The sequence below is a fragment of the Rattus norvegicus genome, chromosome 3 (genome assembly GCF_021556685.1).
Source record: "Rattus norvegicus strain SHRSP/BbbUtx chromosome 3, alternate assembly SHRSP_T2T, whole genome shotgun sequence".
Classification (NCBI taxonomy): domain Eukaryota; kingdom Metazoa; phylum Chordata; class Mammalia; order Rodentia; family Muridae; genus Rattus; species Rattus norvegicus.
Genome location: NC_141536.1, coordinates 52,590,413 through 52,607,041, shown reverse-complemented (window position 1 = coordinate 52,607,041; position 16,629 = coordinate 52,590,413). Strand labels below are relative to the sequence as shown.

At 36.6% G+C, this 16,629-nt stretch overlaps 1 protein-coding gene across 1 annotated transcript in view; it reads right to left on the bottom strand.

Moving 5' to 3' along the window:
* 4932414N04Rikl (RIKEN cDNA 4932414N04 gene like) overlaps positions 1-16,629 on the bottom strand; it is a 240,381-nt gene that overhangs the window by 134,879 nt on the left and 88,873 nt on the right. Inside the window, exons 39-47 of the mRNA XM_087654922.1 lie at positions 16,391-16,464; positions 15,851-15,926; positions 13,460-13,524; positions 11,787-11,883; positions 5,988-6,061; positions 3,775-3,871; positions 2,269-2,303; positions 2,118-2,178; positions 336-409 (exon numbers count right to left, since the gene is read on the bottom strand). Of these exons, the coding sequence (XP_087511048.1) occupies positions 336-409; positions 2,118-2,178; positions 2,269-2,303; positions 3,775-3,871; positions 5,988-6,061; positions 11,787-11,883; positions 13,460-13,524; positions 15,851-15,926; positions 16,391-16,464 (653 nt within the window). The remainder of the gene's footprint in view (positions 1-335; positions 410-2,117; positions 2,179-2,268; positions 2,304-3,774; positions 3,872-5,987; positions 6,062-11,786; positions 11,884-13,459; positions 13,525-15,850; positions 15,927-16,390; positions 16,465-16,629) is intronic.

Below are 16,629 nucleotides of genomic sequence, written 5' to 3'. Positions count from 1 at the left end.
ACGACTTGCAGACTTTAGGGGATGTACTGAGCTGTTTATTCCTGAGGCTGTGTTCTGAGTTTAACAAGTCATTATTTTATGGGGCCAACACATGAAGTTTCACATGATTTTCACATGGATATTGACCAACAAAACTAAGACCAGATTTCGATTTGAATATACAAGGACCCCAAGAATGTTTTTAAGATAATAAGATGGTAAAATTTATTTTAAATAAAGAACATAGTTGTGACTGATTGTTCTGACTGTTTGGTATGTGACTGTATTTGTCTTTTTATATTCTTAAGCAAACGAAACAGTATTGAATGAGACTCATCAATGTAATATTTACATACCCAGGACTGTATACTTTGGAGGCTCCCATGCCTTGTGAGCCCTTCCACTGATGTTTCTTCCTTGCCTGATTCTTCTGACAAATGAATACATTTAATTAGCATTAACTACAATATTGTAGAAATGAAGGCATTGCAAAGGAAAAAGTTGAACGTTTAAACATAGTTATGATTCTGAATTTTCATTTTTTCCAATTGATCACTTTAAGAGCTCTTACTATTTAATGTTTGCTATATTGTGAGGTACACAAGCTCATACAAATGTAAACACATCACTTAGTCAGACATTAGATAGTCTGAGGTAAAGAGAAATCAGTAACTTTAAACAGATGAAACAGTCAACATGAATGAACTCTAGACACAAAAATGGAAAATGCCATTAAGTATTCAGATTCACAGGGTACATCATTCTGCACTTCATGTCAGAAACATTGCTGTTTTTCTGTATTATATGTGGAAAGATGCAAAAATATAAAAACATGCTTTGTTTCCTTCTTAACATCCTTGTTTCTACTTTTTAAATCCAATCAGTTGTGGGAAGTCTTAATTGATTGGCTATACTGGTTTCTAAATTTAGGTTATCTCTAAAACGGGATCCTTTGTAACTTTATGTAGTTTCTATTATGCTTAAATAATTAAATCATACTACATGTGCATATCATTGGTAACAGATTGGAAGGAACAACATTTTTATCCTGTTTGTGTGATAAGTCATTATTCTTCTTATTCAGTAATTATTGGTTGAAATACTGATAAATGCTAGGTAGAGATTGGAAATTCTATCCTGTCAACAGGAAAGTCACCAACAGATTTCCCACTGGTAAGCCTGGCCTGAGTCATAAGAGTATGGTCAGGTGCACAGAAGCCTGGAAATTGTTAAAACATAAGAGAAGAAATGGGTGTGGGTTATACTTACCCTAAAATATATGGACTGGTGAGGAACAGACCTCAGCTGCTTGGCAATGGGGGTGAAAAGAGGGTAGAGTTGGAAACACAAAGGTGGAGAGGCCAGCCAGATTCTGGTCATTACAACATCACCAGTGCATTTTAGAGTCATGTTTTTGAGTGTCCCTTTGTGACACTTGCACTTGACACAGATCAATGCTGTACATGGGTAAAGCACACCAGCAGAACAAGCACCACGTGTCAGAGGATGCCATCGTTGAAGATAAGGGATGAAAATACAATACTCAAACCTGAGTTAGAAAATGTTTCAGGACTTGTTCATGGCATGAAAAATCTTGTAATATTTATAGTAAGTCACATGCTCTAGGAAAATGGACCTCATTCTGAGATTCAGCACAGACACTGAATGCCATAGTGAATCACCTGGAAGAAACAGTGAATGTAGGTTTCCAATTACTTGTGAATTCCAGGAGAAATGAACAAGTATCTTCACACTTGGGAAATTACTGTAGTCTTCAAGAAAGGCCTGGATACTACAAAACGTGGGCATGCTCGATGACGTCCACTTTCCTGATAATTATTTATAAGCTTTGGAAAGGGAGCAAATGTCAATCATCAAACAGTGGAAGGTGCATAACTGGTCAAGGATTTTCACTGACAACTGTACTTAGGAAGTCAAACATGTGGACTCATTTTTAAAATCATGCCTCTAATATTTGTGTGTATTTTGTAGTTCATATACAAATGTCAACAAGGACATTTGAATTATGGACAAATCACTTTCTTAGATTTGGCGTTGTAACAATGGCAGAGTAAGAACATGGCAAATATTCCAGATTTCACACCACTGCTATCCATGGTATCGAGGTTGCAAATTACCTGATTCGTTGGTGTTTGCATGCGTGCCGACTACTGCTGTGTATCCAAACACACTTCTCCTCTGTATGAATGTGGAGAGGAGAAATTTAATGGTTATTTTTCACTTCATAAAGCATGACGTTAACCATATCAAGAACTATGTATCACGTACTTCCTTGAATTGAGGAGGATATTCCTTTGGAGATCCTAAAAACATGAAGAGGAAGAGAGTCAGCTATGCAAAAATCAGGCAAAATAATCCATTTGTCCAGTAGTAATAGGGGAGTGAATCTTTCCAAGTGGTTAACTTGGAAAATTGTGATCTAGATTTTGGTTTTTGGAGACAATTGTTTGTCCTCCTTTTCTGTTTTAGTTTGTGATAGCAAATAAATGGAATAAAGGTGAGAAAAATAAGGAGGAATTCGTAACTTAAAGGTAGGATTTTTTCAGAGTTGAGTGAGTCTAGTGAGCATCACTGAACTTTCTGAAAGACATTCTCTTAGGTTTCTTCACCGAGAATTCTAATTTTAAACTACATCTCCTTTCTTTTACGTAGAAAGCAATTTTTCACTATAATTATAGTCTTATTTTATTCATTTATTTACACACACATACACACACACACACACACACACACACACACACACACACACACACCACAGCATTCATCTCTATTTAGTAGTACAAATGTATCATCCAATTATAAATGTAGATCCATTTGAGAACATAGAATATTAGCATGTTGGTTCCAATGGGTGCCTATATTTTTATTATTTGCTATTATCTATCTCTTTTGCAACTTTTATGTTCCCTTCAAACTAGCCTAGAAACAAGTCAATATTTATCCTTGTCATGGTTCAGCTGTCCACCAGAGTACTAAGCAGTGGAGACTTGTACAGATCTTTGATAACTACTGACATTACAGTCGGTAGACTAGTAGCTCCTTTTATCCAAGGATATATCTGGAGTCATAAAGCTACTGAATATGGCCAGTGCTATCTATCATGATCCCTGAGAGGGAAAGAAAAAAATGAGGGTAAACCAAAAAAAAAGAAAAAAAAATCTGTCTCCATTGATCTACTTTCTCCATTCCAGCTCAATTTCCAGAGAATAATAGCATTTCCAGAAAATACCAAGAGGTGGGGTCAATGAGCCCAAGGGATATGATTTAAATTCTTTATAATTTTTTAATTATTTGATAATTTCATACATTATATTTTGGTCATATTCATTTCCCTTCCATTAACTTTTTCCAGGTCCACCCCTTTCACTGGCTACCCAATTCTTAGTCCTTAAAAAAAAATCCACATCGTAACCAAATTGTGTGACCCAGATATTCTGTCTACATATCACCTTCTAACTACACATACTCCTTCCCTACATTCCCTGTCCTCCATCTGTAACTCTGTCCTCATTTGTAGCATGGCTTCTCTGTATTGCATTTTGACTAAATACCCCTTAGATCTTACAATGCCCTGTAATTTATTGAACAGTTCAGCTGGTTTACTTACACATTCAGTTAGTGCATGCAGAAACTATTGGAAATCAATCCTATTACCATTTAACTTCTACTTTAAGTCAATATATGAAGAATAATTGCATTTCTACTTTCAAATGTTGGTCCTCCTGATTTAAATAACTATTCTACCCATGGACATCTCATAAACATAGCTCATACCTTTCATGGCTCCACTTATAATAGCTTTTGTTCTTTCATCTACAATCCAAGGTAAATGGTTCACATCTTTCTTCTGTAGAAGACATTCGGACATAAGCTATGGAATTTAACATAAAAATGAGCTGCATAAATGACTTAGAAACTAACAAGAAATTGGAGTTTTCATTTTAAAAGCAAAAAGAAGAGAAATTAAGAAAAGAATTCATATGACCACATGTTATTGGAAAAGATTTAGCTCATCCATACTAAATCCAAATTTTACTTCATAGGTGTTGATAAAAAAGGGGAAGGCTTAAAGGCCATCATAACCATTTTTGTAGAAAGATTGGTAGGTGTCAAATACATGGTAACCAAGAAAGACACAATTAAGATTATTTATCTTAAGCTTTCAAAACAATATTACACATATATGAACATATAAATAATATATCTTATGGATGAAAAGAATTCTATCATGCATCTGCATTTTATGAAAAAAATCACCAGAGCACACTTTAATAAAGCAAGTCACAAATGTAGAGTGTGGAGAGTCTTCCACTACCAAGGAACAAGACACATGGAAACCTAGTAGTTTTGCCAAAGTAACACAAAAATGTTCAGTCTCACTTCTTATTCTGATAAAAAAAATAGCATCACCATCTTAGTGTGTGCTTGGTAATGAATATTAAAAAGGAGGGGGCTTGAGAGATGGTTGAGTGTTGTGGGTTGCCCTGGACTTATCTGTATTTTGATGCTAATTCCACTGCCCCAAGGACAGCTGCCTAGTCAGGAATCAGGTGACTTCAGCAGAACTTTCTCCCCATTGAATTTGTAAAGTACAGGTGAGGAACAGGTACAGGATAGAAGGAGGCCTATCATTGGAGGAGAAGGAAGGATGGGTGGGAGAGAAGTTTGAAGGAAGGAGAGGAGACTGGAAGAGAAAGGAAGAGACAGGAGATAGTAGAGGGAGAGAAGCCGTGGCAGGACAAGATGGCAGGTGACCTTAAGATTCCGCTCTGTGTATTTACAGGCTGTTATCAATGTTCCTAAGGGATGGATGGGCTTTGTATGTTTAAGTGGGCAATTATATCTTATCAATTGGATCTAAGATTATTGTGTTGTGTGTTCTTTTATGTGAGGGTTTGAGTGTAGGAAAGTGTGCGGCTGGGATGTGTTTCTGCCAAGTTATCTGGAGCACTGCGATGCAGGACCTAGCGAGGTAAAAGACACACTTTTTTTTTATTTTTATATTTTTACAACAACAGTTGAGTAATTAAGAACAATTCCTGTTCTTGTAGAGACTTGGGTTCGATTCCAGGCACCCTCGTGATGGCTTTCAGTTGCCCTTAATTCCAGTTGCAGATGGTCTGGAACTCTCTTCTGGACTCTGCAGCCAGTTAGTCACACATGCACTGCACATGCTTACATAAAGGCAAAGCCCTCCAACACATAAAATGAAACTAAATCTTTTGGGAATGGGGCTCATAATGTTGGAAGGAAGATATGGAGGGCAATAAACAACAGGATACCTCATATTTATTAGCATCTGTATTGATTGCATTTGCAAAAGCCTTTGAATATCTAGAGATAACAGCCTCATCTGGAGTATAAAATTTTTACGGTGCATTGTACAGTAGACAGATAATAATAGCAACATATTCACAATCAAGCATTTAAATAGTCTTACAGAGAACATCAGGCCTAGTTATCAAAGATCAGCCAAACACGTTAACTCAAAATTCTTCCTCAAATGCAATAGATACAGATATGTGGATCAATAGAAGGCATCATAGACAGTTTTCACACAGTGAGTGTAGTGCTTAGTAACATTCATAAGATTTGAAGGTGCATGTCCTTTACATGGAGGGAGACCTTTATACAGGTGCCAGGAAGGCAACTTTATACATGAAGAAAAACGCTGCTGTGCTGAAAGTGCACACTAAGCGACATTAATGAACACGGCAGTAACTTGTTTGACCTTATGTTCTACACCGAACAGAAGAATAGTGGAAGAAATCTACAACTAGTGGAGGTCTGCCTGAGAGTCAAAAGGGAGGCAGCTGTATAAAAGTGGGAGTATTAAAATAAAAACTAGACAAGCAAAGAATAAATACTAAATATTGATAAACTATTTCCTAGGATGGCCTAACAAACTAAATTCATTTACTTTCACTAATCTGTTAAACAAAACAAAGCTGTGAGAAATAAGGACCACAGATTAAATAGTTACATACCATTGAGTCTGTGCTTCCAAAGCTGTTATCTGTTGTGTGCTCTTCTGTGGATGTCACTTCAGTGCTTGATACTGCTGACAAGTGCATACAGTTAAGTACAGTAAAATATAGTGAAATACATAAAATGAAAATATAATAAACAAATACTTAAATTTAGTTTAACATTGATATTTTTTATTCTCCCAACTATTCTTTAAACTTATACATTTTTATTGGATATTTTATTTGTTTACATTTCAAATGTTATCCCCTTTCCTGTTTTCCCCTCCACAAACCCCCTAACCCATCCCCCCTGCTTCATGAGGGTGCTCCCCCACCCACCCATACACTCCCACCTCACTGCACCCCCCCCCCAGTATTCCACTACACTGGGGCATTGAACCTTCACAGGATCAAGGTCCTCTCCTCCCACTGATGTCAGATAAAGCCATATTATGCTATGTATACATCTGGAGCCAAGGGTTTCCTCATGTGTACTCCTTGGTTTAATCCCAGGGAGCTCGGGAGGTGGGGAGATCTGGTTGGTTGATATTGTTGTTCTTCGTATAGGGTTGCAAACCCTTCAGCTCCTTCAGTCCTTTCTCTAACTCCTCCACTGGGATCCCCATGCTCAGTTCAAAGACTGGCTGCTAGCATCTGCCTCTGTATTTGTCAGGCTTGGGCAGAGACTCTCAGGAGAAAGCTATACCAGGCTTCTGTGAGCCAACACTTTTTGGCATCCTCAAGGTCTGGATTTAGTGACTGTATATGGGATAGATTCCCAGATAGCGAAGTCTCAGGATAGCCTTTTCTTCAGTCTCTGCTCCATACTTTTTCCCAGTATTTCCTCCTATGAATATTTTGCTCCCTGTTCTAAGAAGGACTGAAGCTTCTGCCCTTTGGCCTTCCTTCTTCTTGAGCTTCATAAGATCTGTGAATTATATCATGTGTATTCCGAACTTTTGGGCTAATATTCACTTAGCAGTGAGTGTATACCACATGTGTTCTTTTTGTGACTGAGTTATCACACTCAAGATGATATTTTCTAGTTCCATCCATTTGCCTATGAATTTCATGAAGTCATTGATTTTTTGCTGAGTAGTACTCCATTGTGTAAATGTACCACATTTTCTGTATCCATTCCTCTGTTGAAGGGCATCTGGGTTCTTTCCAGCTCCTGGCTATTATAAATAAGGCTTCTGTGAACATAGTGGAGCATGTGTCCTTGTTATATGTTGGGGCATCTTTTGGGTATATGCCTAGGAGTGATAGAGCTTGGTCCTTAGGTAGTACTATGTCCAATTTTCTGAGGATCTGCCAGACTGATGTCCAGAGTGGCTGTACCAGTTTGCAATCCCACCAACAATGGAGGAGTGTTCCTGTTTCACCACATCTGCTGTCACCTGAGTTTTTGATCTTAGCCATTCTGACTGGTGTGAGGTGGAATCTCAGGGTCATTTTGATTTGCATTTCCCTGATGACTAAGGATATTGAACATTTCTTTAGGTGCTTCTCGGCCATTCGATATTGCTCAGTTGAGAATTCTTTGTTAAGCTCTGTACCCCATTTTTAGAAGGATTATTTGGATCTTTGGAGTCTAACTTTGTTGTTGTAAAGATATAAAAAATAAAAGAAGTATGGTTGTCTTTTATCCCCACTAGGTCCAGCACTGTGGGGCCCCTAGATATCTGCTTGGTATCTTAATTCTCAGTCAGCAAAGCGTCTCACCCGCTCTGCTCCATCCCATATCACACTGCCAAAGGCCTCTCTCTGAGCCTGGCGGCAGTCTCTCTACCTATCTAGTTCCCAAGGCAGGTTTCCATGCCAGAAACACACTTCAGGACTCTGTGGCGGCCCAGACCAGCTTCTGCACGCTTTCTTGTTGAAAATGCTATCTTTTTTCCACTGGATGGCGTTAGCTCCTTTGTCAAAGATCAAGTGACCATAGGTGTGTGGGTTCATTTTTGGGTCTTCAGTTCTATTCCATTGATCTATCCACCTGTCTCTATGCCAATACCATTCAGTTTTTAATTACGATTGTTCTGTAATACCGCTTGAGGTTCAGTATGGTGATTACCCCAAAAGGTCTTTTATTATTGAGAATAGTTTTTGCTGTCCTGTGTTTTTTGGTTATTTCAAATGAATTTGCAATTTGCTCTTTCTAACTCTATGAAGAATGGAATTGGAATTTTGATTCAGATTGCACTGACTCTGTCAATTGCTTTCAGCAAGGTGGCCATTTTTACTATGTTAGATCTGCCAATCTTTTGGCATGGAAGATCTTTCCATCTTCTGAGATCTTCGATTTCATTCTTCAGACACTTGAAGTTCTTGTCATACAGACCTTTCACTTGCTTAGTTAGAGTCACACCAAAATATTTTATATTATTTGTGACTATTGTAAAGGGTGTCATTTTCCTAATTTCTTTCACTGCATGTTTGTCCTTTGTTTATAGGAAGTCTACTGATTTGCTAGATTTAATTTTATATCCAGCCATGTTGCTGAAGTTGTTTATCAGGTATAGGAGTTCTCTGGTGGAATGTTGGGGGTCACTGGATTTGTGGAAAGATACTGTGTAAATTTGGTTTTGTCATTGAATATCTGGTTTCTCCATCTATGGTAATTGAGAATTTTGCTTAGTATAGTGGTGTGGGTCTGTATGACATCTCGCCAGGATCTTCTGGCTATTAGAATCTCTGATGAAATGTCTAGTGTAATTCTGATAGGTCTGCCTTTATATGTTACTTAACCTTTTTCCCTTACTGCTTTTAATATTCTTTCTTTGTTTTGTGCATTTGGTGTTTTGACTATTCTGTGACGGGAGGAATTTCTTTTCTGGCCCAATCTATTTGGAGTTCTTGTCTGTTTATGGGCATCTCTTTCTTTAGGTTAGGGAAATTTTCTTCTATAATTTTGTTGAATATATTTACTGGCCCTTATGTTGAGAGTCTTTGCTCTCTTCTATACCTATTACTCTTAGGTTTGATGTTTTCATTGTGTCCTGGATTTCCTGGATGTTTTGGGTTAGGATCTCTTTGCATTTTGCATTTTCTTTGACTATTGTGTCGATGTTTTTTTTTTTTTAACTCTTCCCACTTTTTTTATTTTGACATCATGATAGTTCCATAAATTTAAAGTGGAAGATAGCTGTTCAATAAAAGCCATTTCATATATATAATATACATAAGTTATTTTAAAAGTCTGTCATATAACAGATTGATTTGGTGCTACCAAAAACTTACGATACAAATAAATGACTACAAAGGAAACCATCACTAAACTAAGACACACAGGAACAACGCTGCATTTCAGGGGGAAAAAACCCAAATAATTTCTATCATGTTAAAGGAATCACGTTCATTTGTCATTGTGTGCATAATCATATTCCTTTAAAGCAGACTCCTCAGAACCTTTAAATTTAAAAATGTTCAGGTATAAGTCTTTCTATACATTCAAAAACAATCATATTCTGATTACATACAATGCTTTCATCGTGCAAAAAAAAGCCTTAGTCAATTGTTTTCTAAGGTCTAACGTCAAATGAACCAATATCAGCCATTTACTGAGCAAGCTGTCAGTCAGAGAAGTCCAGAGATCAAGCTGCTGAGATGCCCTTCCTGTGTGTCGATGTTTTGCTATCTTTTGCACCCGAGATTCTCAGATTCTCAGGCACAGATGGAAACCAGAAGGATCCTGTGCCTGGACTCTCCACAGTTCCTGTGCCCTGTGAGCTCCTGGTGTGTCCCTCTTTGGACACTTATCAGAGCAACAGTGGTGGTCTCACCTGTGAACTTAGGAGTGACAGGACTCCTGGGAGACCAGCTCTTTCCAGGCAGGATTTGGGTATGAAATGCTGTGCCACAGGTTTAGCTCCGGGGTGCAGATGGAACCCGGAAGGATCCTACCCCCAGCTGCTCTCTTAAACCTACTCTTAATTTTTAGCTGAATATATAACGTTTTGGAGAATTTTCTTTTACTATTTATTTGTGTGTCTGTATTCATAGGCATGTTCCAGCATGTGATTGCTGGCATAGATCAAAAGAGAGAGCCAGATCCCCAAGTCCTAGATTTGAAGAGAATTATGAGCTACTTGATCAAATTCTGGTCCACTGAAGGAGCAGCGGCAAGTGCTACTAACAGTTGAGCCATGTCTCCAGCACAGAAGATATAGTTCTCTTGCAGATACTTGTAATCATGTAAAGCACACATACATACATACATACATACATACATACATACATACATACACACACACAGGTTCTATACATGTAACTTTTTACTGACATTATTTTGCTACATGTTAAACAAACATAATGATTTAAAAACTTCATCCACAAATTCATCAGCAGAACATAGGTGAAAACACCACCAAAGAGAATAGTTTACATTTTCGCTGCAGTATTCAACAGACATTCATCTCCTAAAAGACACACACACACACACACACACACACACACACACACACACACACACAAAACACACACACACATTTAAAAATATAGTAACAAAAACTTGAAATAGATATTTATAAAGTATAAGACATCTCCTGGTATGTGATTTTCTCTTTTGATTTGATACTGACTTTGTAAACCATTCTGAGTATTACACTCTTTCCTATTTAACAATAGTATCTAGAACTAGAAAATTGGAATACCAGAATAAATCAGTATCACAGAGAATTAATAAACTGATTCTCATGAAAAATAGTTTTCACTATTTACCCTTTTGAAAATTTCTTTCTACTTAGAAACATGCTCAGAACTCAGATCAACATTTGCCTTTATTTATTTCTTTTCCATCTCAAACCATAATGCAAAGGATCTTCGTGTGCATCTTTTTAGTGTTTGTTTGAAATCTTCATACACTGGTATTTATAACATTCTGCCACACCCTTCTTCTCCCTCACTTCCTCCCATTGTCCTTTCACACAGTCTCAAGTCCATAGCTTATTATTCTTAATTGTCACGTACTTATGATGGTCATTCCTGAAGTATGTTCACTTAACCAGAGTCCCCCATGATCACTATGAAATCTCCCATTAAATTATATTAACCCCCAGTTAGCCTTTTCCATATCTAGGCCTCATCCCTCACTTTCCAGTTCCATACATTAAATCTGCAGAGAAACCATATATTTCCAAGTGAATTTATTTAAACTGACCATTTGATGTACTTGACAACCTCATAGCTCTTTCTGCGGTTTTTCTTCTCCCCAGTTCTCTTATTTTGGCTTCTCTGAAACTCTCTTGGGAAGTATCCACTGTTGGATATTACTGACGTATGGCATACTTGCTATGTTACCTTATGAAAATCAGACACTGTTCTGTGGGGGGGGGGTACTACCATACTTACGGCCTTCCAAACTTGTGAAGATGGCAATGAGAATGGAGACACACGCTCTGCTCCACTGACCCAGTTATGTGTTAAAGACCACCTGCTTGCTGGTGTTTCTAGTGTTATTTAATTCATCTTCTGAAGAAGGGCAGTATTTTTTGCACATTCCTCTACACTCTCCCCCACCCTTGTTCTTGTTAACTCCCCGATCTAAACAAATTTCTCGTTTCCCATTTCCATGTGCTGCATTTAATTATGCTACTTCTCAGACAATGACTCACATTTAATCTACGTCACAACTCAGCTACCCCAGTGGCATACACAACTTCAACCTTTATAGAGAGTGGATTGGACATAATTCTTAAAACCACTTAACCTGGTTAATGTTACAAGGTATGTATCTTGTCTTCTAGCGTGAATAATGTTTGCAGATTAGATTTACATAAGTGATCCTTCAAATCTCTGCACATAAAATGGTGCTCTTACCTTTTGTTTCCATATTAAATTTATTTTCTCTTTCTTGAACAGGAATCCCGGTTAAACAGATAATATCCTCACTCAGTGGATGAGGCTTGGGGATAACCTGTTAAAATTAAAGAAATGAATTAGGGGAAGAAAGCCATCTGACTTGAGGATGGTCTGAAAATCTCAGTGCAGAAGCAGTGAGACTGGGAAACCCGTGAGGGCTGTGTGCACTTTGCATCTCTGGCACAGAGGATCTCATACATTTTATCTAAATCGAGTCACAATTTTGCCTCATACACCACTCACAAGGAAAACCAAATCCATAAGATCTTCAGAAATATTGTTACAGAAAAGAGAACAGTTGTCAAGGAAACATCACAGGTAGAGATATAATCGAAGCTATTTGTTGACTTTTATATGAAATTTATATTACATATACTACACATACACACACAAACATCTTCCAATAGGAAAATAAATGTCATTGCTCATTTATTATTGCTGTTTCAAAAAAAATATCAGGTCATAAGTGTGTTAAATCCTCATATATTCAAAGGACACTCACATGTGAATATTTATATTATCTGGGGCATTTTATTCACTAAAACTAAAGAGTTATTGGACTCTACCAACATAATTACCATAAATTTTTTAAATAAAATGTATCTGTTGTGACATATACTTAGGCTAAAGTAGCGTAGACTTACATTAAAATAGGATGTCCTTCATGTTATCAAAAAACTTATGATAACAACAATATGAAGTATTGTAGAAGTACTAAGTACTTAGTAGAAGTCTAAATTTATTTTAGATGGGGAAACCGGAGCTAACCTGAGTAACACAGAATGAATGAACTTCTCAACGTGGCCTTGCACAACACAGCCTTTCTTTAACTAGAACACGGATATGTTCGTGTATTCAATGAATATATACTATGTTCTATGCGGAACCAAACAAGCATTGTGTATTCAGAGGCAACTTCTGTTAGTTTCTTGTATCTCGTCCATAAATGTCACTCGACGATGATAACAGCAAATAAAGGTTTGCCACTGCACAAAGCGAGTACGAGTTACTGACAAGGTACTGAAAATACCTGAGGATACAAGCACAGTATTCCTCTCTCGGGAAGGTGAGGAAATAATTTAAAAGTTAAAAATCAAAGCTAGATTTTATTAGAAGAATTGATGCAAGGTTTCCAAACATTGAGACAGTTTATTGCTTTGAAGGGAGTGGAGGACATGGGTGAAGTAGCAGGCGTATTTGGTTGCGTGCTCATCAAACAGCACAGTGAAGTGAATTAATTAACATACTATAGAGTTTACACAGAAAAGGGCGGTTTTCTGACAGTTATTTAGTTACACACTAAAGGTGATGTCTAGTGTGCACTATATGAAGAATCTAAGCTGTTTTCTTTTGTTATAGGGGCTTTTTGTTTGTTTGGTTAGTTTTGGTTCTTTGAGGCAGGGTTTATCTGTGTAACAAGTAACTCACTTTATAGATCAGGCTGTCCTCAGACTCACAGAGATCTGCCTGCCTCTACCTCATGAGTGCTGGGATTAAAGATGTGCGCCACCACCATCTGGCTGAAAAATGCTTTTTACATTAAATAAGATATGAAAAATTATTCCACAGGGCAATATGACAAGGAACTTTCTTTGGGTTGCTTATTCAAAACAATTTAGATATTTACTTACCAATGACTGAAAATTTTTCTGACTATCATGTCTCCTCCTTTCTTCTGTCACTTCTTTGCGTAGAGCTGCAGGTGAAGGCAAACATTGAAGTAATATTAACCACAGTGTAGTTTCCTTCTATAAGTCCTGTTACTCCAAGAACACCCTGGCTAACACATAGATAAAATAGAAGTATTATGTAAGACTGCATAGCAATATCTATTGCTTAGTTATATGTTCATATTTTAATAATATTTTCATTTATTCCCTGAGAATTCCATAATTATATTTCAATCACACTCACTCAATTTTGTGGTTTTGAGAACCCTTTATGTTTAGTTGAGACTACTTACTTTATAAGAGCCTTATAGTCATTCAAGACTTATGTGCATCTGTGGACTAACAGTAGACTGTACAAAGTTCAGTGATATTGAGTGATTTCAAATTTTTATCCACAATTTCATCCTTCAGGTTAACATTAATGAACAAACCCATACACAGAATATTTTAGAATACTACCTTTAAGATTCACAGTATGCACTGTTCTCAGCCTCATAACAGAAGGGTTAGGACACCATATGTATATGTATTACATGTAATACATGTAACATGTAATATATGTAATACAATATGTATATTAATAACCCATTAGTCTTTGTACAGTGACTATGAACACACACATATTGTCTTAGTTTCCACTTTCTGTTGTTGTGATTAATATATTGGCAAAAAGAAATCTTGCATCAGTTTTTAAATAGAGTTTAGATTCAGTTTCTAAGTTTTTAGAAATTTGTGATTTTTCCCCCTGAGATTGGAACACTGTGTTTTGTATTCTGTGATGTTTTCCTTGGCTCATAATTCCTCATTACTGTCTTCACTGCATGGAAATCAGGGTGTCAGGGACTTGAAGCCACTAGCTTAGAGAGAATCAATGCACACATGCTTGGACTCCGCTCCTTTTCTTCACTCTTGTGGAGCTCAGGATCCCATTTCTGGGAATTATGCCCTCTGCAGTGGGCGAGTCCTCCCATTTCCGTTAGTCCCTCACTGAAATGTTCACAGGCAAACCTGACCTAGACAATTCACTGAGGCTCTTCCCCGGTGGGTTCTGCTGGTGTGAAGTTGACAAAACTAGCCGTCACATGTTTAAAAATTTTCTACCTTACCTTATAGTTTGCTTCTGTGAATGTTCAAGCCCTTCTGTTTAGCGTCCATTGACTGCCCATCTTTCTAGAAAAATAGGCCCTCTATTTTGGAGTCCTTTACAACGACCTGATTTCCTACTGTGTTTTAATACTTCAACTGTAAAAAATGTTGAATGTGTAGATTTTGAGATGATGAGTTGGAAGGAGAAAATTTTAAATCATATTTCTTTAAATAGTCATTATTTATCTTACTAATTAATAATTTACTAATATTCTATTAAATGCTAGGATTGATATGCATAGACTTTTAGCAGAGGCACAAAAGCAGGGCTTCCAATAGGTGAGCCTGGACTTAATCAAAACTTTGAGGTTAGGTACATAGAAGGGTGGAAATTGTTAAGATAAGAAATTTGGGAGAAAGATAATAGTCACGCTAAAACAAATGAAAGCTTGGGGAACAAGAACTACTACCTACTTAGGACTATGAGAGGAAAGACAAGACATGAAAATGCAAAGTCAGTGTTCGGACAAATGTTCATTGTTAAAACATCATAAATCATATTAAAATGATTAGTGATTAATATTTTAGAGTGTCTCGTGGTCCTAATGGTACTGGATGTAGATCAATGTAACATTATAGAAGAAGGATTGGCAGCAGGTTATACACACACACACACACACACACACACACACACACACACACATATATATATATATATATATATAAAACCTATACCACTGGAAGATATATATGCCACTGGATGATGTCATTTAAGACAAAAGTTTACATTAAGACTAGGCTTTAACTAGGAATCATTTTAGGACTCAAAACATCGATATCCAATTAGTATATAGTTATTAGTGTATCTATGGCTCTATTAATGGGAAAAACCTGGAAAATACCACTCTGATTATTATACCTAAATTATATGTTAAATGTCACTGACTATGATTCACTTGTGCTCCAGAATGCTCTATGTCCTTTGGACCCATTGAGGAGGAAAAAAATTATAAAGACCAAAAAAACATAGAAAAAAATGGATGGAATACTATTTTTAAACTGCTTAGAATTGAACTAAAATACATGTAATATGTGACAGTCTCTGCTGTAAAGATATTTTAATATAAAAAGCATGGCTTTTATTGTGAAATTTGAAAAAATAAATTATTTAATCAGATTACTTTTAGATACTGCTTATTTTTATTGAGTATCAATATAAATAAACATAAGTTGCATACATAAAAATATATCAAGTGTAGTTCATACCTCCCATTGTGTATCTTGCCTGATTTTCTCTTCCTTGACCTCCAGCTCCAGTTAAATGTTCCACATCTTCCTTCTGCTGAGTGCAATCAGTGGCAGGTTGCTCAAGTTGTCATAATTCTAGTTACTCAAGTTGTTATAATTCTAGTTACACATAACTTCCAATAGCTTCTATGGAGCCAAGTGGTTCTTACTTTAGTTTTTAAAGATTTTCTTATTCATTTCAATTTCATTTCAATTTTCAAATGCTTACTCCTCAGACTTCTTTGTGGTATTAGCCCTTTTTGGCTTCATGCACATAGAAGTATAGATCATTTTCAGAAAATAAATATTTTCAACTAATAAAAACAAAGTTTGTGTTTGAATTCTTGCTAATTCTAAAAATATCTTAACATCTTAACATAGTGAGATAAAAATATTTGTTTTACTAAATACTAAATAGAGGGCAATGGTTCTATGTGGCAATATGGCATGTGGTTTTATCTGTGCTAGCTTGTAAAACTCACAGTAATAAGTGAGACCTTTAGTTTAGTTTCTACATACCAGCGACTCAGACCTTTCACTAATTGCACGTTTCTTTTGCTCCTGTGTTGATGTCAGTTCTTTGTCAGGTTCTGCTGATAAATGTACACATTTAGGCAGAATATAAAATGGTAGGTCACATGAAATTCTACAAATATCAGTAGAAAAGTTTGAAATTGTTTAAAATGAATAGCTTCCCATCTAATGTGCCCATATATCTTAACTGTCAGGTTGAAAATAAAATTCATTAAAAATAGTTG